General features: G+C 32.2%; 1 protein-coding gene across 1 annotated transcript in view; it reads right to left on the bottom strand.

Annotated features, from left to right (window-relative positions):
- The window catches only part of fap (fibroblast activation protein, alpha), a 74,007-nt gene that overhangs the window by 33,795 nt on the left and 32,436 nt on the right, over positions 1-7,776 (bottom strand). The window contains exons 13-15 of the mRNA XM_062068827.1: positions 3,698-3,796; positions 1,749-1,819; positions 1,633-1,686 (exon numbers count right to left, since the gene is read on the bottom strand). Of these exons, the coding sequence (XP_061924811.1) occupies positions 1,633-1,686; positions 1,749-1,819; positions 3,698-3,796 (224 nt within the window). The remainder of the gene's footprint in view (positions 1-1,632; positions 1,687-1,748; positions 1,820-3,697; positions 3,797-7,776) is intronic.

Here is a 7,776-nt window from a genome sequence, read left to right as displayed (position 1 = left end):
TCCGCCTAGAAAGTGCTCTAAAAAATCCAAAAACATGTTTTATATACACACTATAAGTATATATGTGATGTAATAACATTCATAATAACATGTTGTATGTACACATGTTGATCATACTGTAAGTATATATGTAATATCTAGCAAGATTCATAATAACATGTAATATTTACATATTTTGATCATGCTGTAAGTATATATGTAGCATCAAGTAACATTCATATTAACATGTAATATTTATATATTTTCATCATGCCGTAAAAAATATATGCCATGTAGTAACATTCAAAATAACATGTAATATTTACATATTTTGATCATGCTGTAAGTATATATGTAGTATCTATTAACATTCATAATTACATGTAATATTTATATATTTGCATCATGCTCTAATTATATATGTCATGTGGTAACATTCGTAATAACATGTAATATTTACATATTTTCATCATGCTGTAAGTATATATGTAGTATCTAGTAACATTCATAATAACATGTAATATTTACATATTTTCATCATGCTGTAAGTATATATGCCATGTAGTAATGTTCATAATAACATGTAATATTTACATATTTTCATCATACTATAAGTGTATATGTAGTATCTATTAACATTCATAATAACATGTGAATATTTACACATTTTCATCATGCTGTAAGTGTATATGTAATGTAGTAACATTCATAATAACATGTGAATATTCACACATTTTCATCATGCTGTAAGTATATATGTAATGTAGTAACATTCATAATAACATGCAATATTTACATGTTTTCATCATACAGTAAGTATATATGTAGTATATATTAACATTCATAATAACATGTGAATATTTACACATTTTCATCATGCTGTAAGTATATATAAAATGTAGTAACATTCATAATAACATGTAATATTTACATATTTCCATCATACTGTAAGTATATATGTAATGTAGTAACATTCATAATAACATGTAATATTTGAATGTTTTTATCATACTGTAAGTATATATGTAATGTAGTAACATTCATAATAACATGTAATATTTAAATGTTTTTATCATACTGTAAGTATATATGTAATGTAGTAACTAACATTCATAAAAACATGTAATATTTACATATTTTGATCATGCTGTAAGTATATACGTAGTAACATTCATGATAACATGTGATATTTACATATTTGTATCATACTGTAAGTATATATGAAATGTAGTAACATTCATAATAACATGTTATATTTACATATTTTGATAATATCAAGCATACAGACTCATCACAACGTTCACTTTCCCTTCAACAACAACAACCTGACTAATAATCATGGCAGACTTGATGAGAGACAACAAAGACTACTTTGAGACAAACGATGGTCCAGAAACTTCTATTTTTGAGCCTGAATATAAGGAGGATGATCTACAAGTTTTAGAAGCTGTGTGCTAAACAGATGCAGATTTAGTCAAACACTAAGCATCGTGTAGCAGTGTTGCTAAGTGCTAAACAAGATATACAAACATAATAAAACAATCACTTACTGTACAACGTCTGCTCTCACTGGGATAAAGACTGATGGGATGTTTATATCTTCCCCTTTACATCAACAACTCATCATAATAGTTGTACAAGAAAAGTACTTACTTGTACATATTCCTCTTGACGGGCACACCTTGGTACTCGTTACTGACAAAGTATCTGTGGATGAGAAGGATGTTACTTCGAGTCGCCAGTTGAAATTCCTGCCAACTTCTACTCACATGGCGTCTTTTGTCACTTTGGAAATGTAGATGACTTCCCACCTGCCAGATGTGACAGCTGTTGCTTTGCCCTTAAAGACAGTTGAAGAAGTCAAGGCTTTTATTTTGTCAACTTGCACCAGAAGTGACAGCTGTTGCTTTGCCCTTAAAGACAGTTGAAGAAGTCAAGGCTTTTATTTTGTCAACTTGCACCAGACGTGACAGCTGTTGCTTTGCCCTTAAAGACAGTTGAAGAAGTCAAGGCTTTTATTTTGTCAACTTGCACCAGAAGTGACAGCTGTTGCTTTGCCCTTAAAGACAGTTGAAGAAGTCAAGGCTTTTATTTTGTCAACTTGCACCAGAAGTGACAGCTGTTGCTTTGCCCTTCAAAGACAGTTGAAGAAGTCAAGGCTTTTATTTTGTCAACTTGCACCAGAAGTGACAGCTGTTGCTTTGCCCTTAAAGACAGTTGAAGAAGTCAAGGCTTTTATTTTGTCAACTTGCACCAGAAGTGACAGCTGTTGCTTTGCCCTTAAAGACAGTTGAAGAAGTCAAGGCTTTTATTTTGTCAACTTGCACCAGAAGTGACAGCTGTTGCTTTGCCCTTAAAGACAGTTGAAGAAGTCAAGGCTTTTATTTTGTCAACTTGCACCAGACGTGACAGCTGTTGCTTTGCCCTTAAAGACAGTTGAAGAAGTCAAGGCTTTTATTTTGTCAACTTGCACCAGAAGTGACAGCTGTTGCTTTGCCCTTCAAAGACAGTTGAAGAAGTCAAGGCTTTTATTTTGTCAACTTGCACCAGAAGTGACAGCTGTTGCTTTGCCCTTCAAAGACAGTTGAAGAAGTCAAGGCTTTTATTTTGTCAACTTGCACCAGACGTGACAGCTGTTGCTTTGCCCTTAAAGACAGTTGAAGAAGTCAAGGCTTTTATTTTGTCAACTTGCACCAGAAGTGACAGCTGTTGCTTTGCCCTTCAAAGACAGTTGAAGAAGTCAAGGCTTTTATTTTGTCAACTTGCACCAGAAGTGACAGCTGTTGCTTTGCCCTTCAAAGACAGTTGAAGAAGTCAAGGCTTTTATTTTGTCAACTTGCACCAGAAGTGACAGCTGTTGCTTTGCCCTTCAAAGACAGTTGAAGAAGTCAAGGCTTTTATTTTGTCAACTTGCACCAGAAGTGACAGCTGTTGCTTTGCCCTTAAAGACAGTTGAAGAAGTCAAGGCTTTTATTTTGTCAACTTGCACCAGATGTGACAGCTGTTGCTTTGCCCTTAAAGACAGTTGAAGAAGTCAAGGCTTTTATTTTGTTGACTAGCACCAGAAGAAAGAGCAGTTGCTTTGCCCTTCAAAGACAGTTGAAGAAGTCAAGGCTTTTATTTTGTCGACTTGCACCAGAAGTGACAGCTGTTGCTTTTCACACAAAAGTCGGCGTGTGTTTTTAAAGGTTAAATGTCCTCGTATTGACTAAAACTAGCTCTTGAACATCTTCCGGGCCTTGTCCACCAAACATTTTTGACCATAATTAATTGTGCAATGATATTATATTTTATGACAGAAGAGCTTTTATTTCTCCCAAATCTACTTTATTTCTGAAAGTCCAAGGTCAAGATGAAAGTCCAAGGTCAAGATGAAAGCCCAAGGTCAAGGTGAAAGTCCAAGGTCAAGATGAAAGTCCAAGGTCACGGTGAAAGTCCAAGGTCACGATGAAAGTCCAAGGTCACGATGAAAGTCCAAGGTCATGATGAAAGTCCAAGGTCATGATGAAAGTCCAAGGTCACGATGAAAGTCCAAGGTCACGATGAAAGTCCAAGGTCACGATGAAAGTCCAAGGTCACGATGAAAGTCCAAGGTCATGATGAAAGTCCAAGGTCACGATGAAAGTCCAAGGTCACGGTGAAAGTCCAAGGTCATAATGAAAGTCCAAGGTCAAGGTGAAAGTCCAAGGTCAAGATGAAAGCTGGTGATGCAACTTACATCTTTGATGAGATGAATATGTTTGTAGCCGCTGATGTCGCTCATCACTTTGTAGAAAGTGATGTCATCTTCAGTGAAGAACAGTGGTAACGGCACGTACTGCAGGGAATACAACAATGAATGGGAGGAGTACAACAATTATGAGAAGGAATTACAAATAATAATAAAGAGATTCTAGAAAGAATAAAACAACAAATTAGATACTTTTAAATAATAAAACAATAGATGAGAAGGATTTAAACAATAAAAAAGAAAGAATACAACAATAAATCGAAGAAATAAAACAATAAACGGAAGGTTTAAAACAACAAATGGAAGGAATACAACAATAAATGGAAGGAATAAAACAATAAATGAGAAGGAATAAAAACAAAAAAAGAGATACTTGAAAGAATAAAACAACAAATTAAATACTTTTGAAATAATAAAACAATATATGTAAATAATAAAACAATAAATGGAGGGAAAACAACAATAAATGGAAGCAATACAACAATAAATGTAAGGAATAAAACAATAAATGAGATCAATCTAAATAATAAAACAATAAATGTAAGGAATACAACAATAAATGTAAGGAATAAATCAATAAATGGAAGGAACAAAACAATAAATGCAAGGAATACAACAATAAATGGAAGGAATAAAACAATAAATGGAAGAAACAAAACAATAAATGCAAGGAATACAACAATAAATGGAAGGAATAAAACAATAAATGAGATCAATTTAAATAATAAAACAATAAATGGAAGGAATACAAAAGAGATACTAGTAAGAATAAACAACAAAAGAGATATATTTAAATAATACAACAATAAATGGAAGGAACAAAACAATAAATTAGAAGGAATAAAACAATAAATGAGAAGGAATAAAACAATAGAGAGAAAGAATAAAAACAAAAAAAAAGATACGGGAAAGAACAAAACAACACATGAGATACATTTAAATAATAAACGCTTCCGTCAGTCCACCCCAGGGCAGCTGTGGCTACGAAAGTAGCTTACCACCACCAGGTGTGAATGAATGATGGGTTTTTAACATGTAAAGCGACTTTGGGTACTTAGAAAAGCGCTATATAAATCCCAGGTATTATTATTATTATTATTATTAATAAAACAATAAATGGAGGAAGAAAACAATAAATGGAAGGAATACAACAATAAATAGAAGGAATACAACAATAAATGGAAGGAACAAAACAATAAATGCAAGGAATACAACAATAAATGGAAGGAATAAAACAATAAATTAGATACATGTAAATAATAAAACAATAAATGGAAGGAATACAACAATAAATGGAAGGAATAAAACAATAAATTAGATAAATGTAAATAATAAAACAATAAATGGAAGGAATACAACAATAAATGAGAATGAATAAAACAATACATGTAAATAATAAAACAATAAATGGAGGTAAAAAACAATAAATGGAAGGAATACAACAACAAATGGAAGGAATACAGCAATAAATAGAAGGAATACAACAATACATGGAAGGAACAAAACAATAAATGCAAGGAGCACAACAATAAATGGAAGGAATAAAACAATAAATGAGATCAATTTAAATAATAACACAATAAATGGAAGGACTACAAAAATGTATGTTAGGAATAAAACAATAAATGAGAAGGAATAAAACAATGAAGAGAAACAATAAAAACAAATAATGAGATACTAAAAAGAATAAAACAACAAATGAGGTATATTTAAATAATAAAACAATAAATGAGAATGATAAAACAAATAAATGAGAATGAATAAAACATTAAATTAGAAAGAATACAACAATAAATGGAAGGAATACAACAATACATGGAAGGAATACAACAATAAATGGAAGAAATACAAAAATAAATAAGAATGAATAAAACAATAAATGACAAAGAATACAACAATAAATGGAAGGAATACAACAATAAATGGAAGGAATACAACAATAAATGATAATGAATAAAACAATAAATGAGAAAGAATACAACAATAAAAGGAAGGAATACAACAATAAATGGAAGGAATACAACAATAAATGAGGATGAATAGAACAATAAATGAGAAAGAATACAACAATAAATGGAAGGAATACAACAATAAATGATAATGAATAAAACAATAAATGAGAAAGAATAAAACAATAAAAGGAAGGAATACAACAATAAATGGAAGGAATACAACAATAAATGAGGATGAATAAAACAATAAATGAGAAAGAATACAACAATAAATGATAATGAATAAAACAATAAATGAGAAAGAATAAAACAATAAAAGGAAGGAATACAACAATAAATGGAAGGAATACAACAATAAATGAGGATGAATAAAACAATAAATGAGAAAGAATACAACAATAAAAGGAAGGAATACAACAATAAATGGAAGGAATACAACAATAAATGGAAGGAATACAACAATAAATGAGGATGAATAAAACAATAAATGAGAAAGAATACAACAATAAATGGAAGGAATACAACAATAAATGGAAAGAATATAACCATAAATGAGAAGGAATGAAAACAAAAAATAGAGATACTAAAAAGAATAACAAAACAAATGAGATCGTTTTAAATAATGACACAATAAATGAGAATGAATAAAACAATAAATGATAAAGAATACAACAATAAATGATAAAGAATACAACAATAAATGGAAGGAATACAACAATAAATAGAATGAATAAAACAATAAATGAGAAAGAATACAATAAATGGAAGGAATAAAACAATAAATGAGAAAGAATACAATAAATGGAAGGAATAAAACAATAAATGAGAAGGAATAAAAACAAAAAAGAGATACTTGACAGATAAAACACACTTGAGATCAATTTAAATAATAAAACAATAAATGAGAAGGAATAAAACAACTTTAATAATTGTGTTGTGTTTTTGAGGAGTTTGCAGCACATTAGTCAAAGTTGTGCCAACTCTTAATGACATAGATATATTATTTATATACAGTATATATACAAACCCTGTTTCCATATGAGTTGGGAAATTGTGTTAGATGTAAATATAAACGGAATACAATGATTTGCAAATCCTTTTCAAGCCATATTCAGTTGAATATGCTACAAAGACAACATATTTCATGTTCAAACTCATAAACATTTTCTTGTGTGCAAATAATCATTAACTTTAGAATTTGATGCCAGCAACATGTGACAAAGAAGTTGGGAAAGGTGGCAATAAATTCTGATAAAGTTGAGGAATGCTCATCACACATTTATTTGGAACATCCCACAGGTGTGCAGGCTAATTGGGAACAGGTGGGTGCCATGATTGGGTATAAAAACAGCTTCCAAAAAATGCTCAGTCTTTCACAAGAAAGGGTGGGGCGAGGTACACCACTTTGTCCACAACTGCGTGAGCAAATAGTCAAACAGTTTAAGAACAACGTTTCTTAAAGTGCAATTGCAAGACATTTAGGGATTTCACCATCTACAGTCCGTAATATCATCAAAAGGTTCAGAGAATCTGGAGAAATCACTGCACGTAAGCGGCATGGCCGGAAACCAACATTGAATGACCGTGACCTTGGATCCCTCAGACGGCACTGTATCAAAAACCGACATCAATCTCTAAAGGATATCACCACATGGGCTCAGGAACACTTCAGAAAACCACTGTCAGTAACTACAGTTGGTCGCTACATCTGTAAGTGCAAGTTAAAGCTCTACTATGCAAAGCCAAAGCCATTTATCAACAACACCCAGAAACGCCGCCGGCTTCTCTGGGCCCGAGCTCATCTAAGATGGACTCATGCAAAGTGGAAAAGTGTTCTGTGGTCTGACGAGTCCACATTTCAAATTGTTTTTGGAAATATTCCCAAAGGGGAAGCGAACCATCCAGACTGTTATCGACGCAAAGTTCAAAATTCCAAGATGGCGGCGCGCACGGACGCAGCGGCTTACGGCTCTCCATTTCAGTGCTTTTTCCTCCTTCTTTTCTTCTTGTTTTTTTTTCTTCTTTTGTGCACCACCTGTACTGCAAACACCCGGTCCACCCGCCAGTCACTCCTGGATATCGGGAACTCGCACCAGATATCTGTTTCGAGCGACT

This window comes from Entelurus aequoreus, linkage group LG14 (genome assembly GCF_033978785.1).
Source record: "Entelurus aequoreus isolate RoL-2023_Sb linkage group LG14, RoL_Eaeq_v1.1, whole genome shotgun sequence".
In the NCBI taxonomy this organism is placed as follows: Eukaryota; Metazoa; Chordata; class Actinopteri; order Syngnathiformes; family Syngnathidae; genus Entelurus; species Entelurus aequoreus.
The sequence above is the reverse complement of the archived record's forward strand: the minus strand, read 5'-3'. Positions and strand labels throughout refer to the sequence as shown.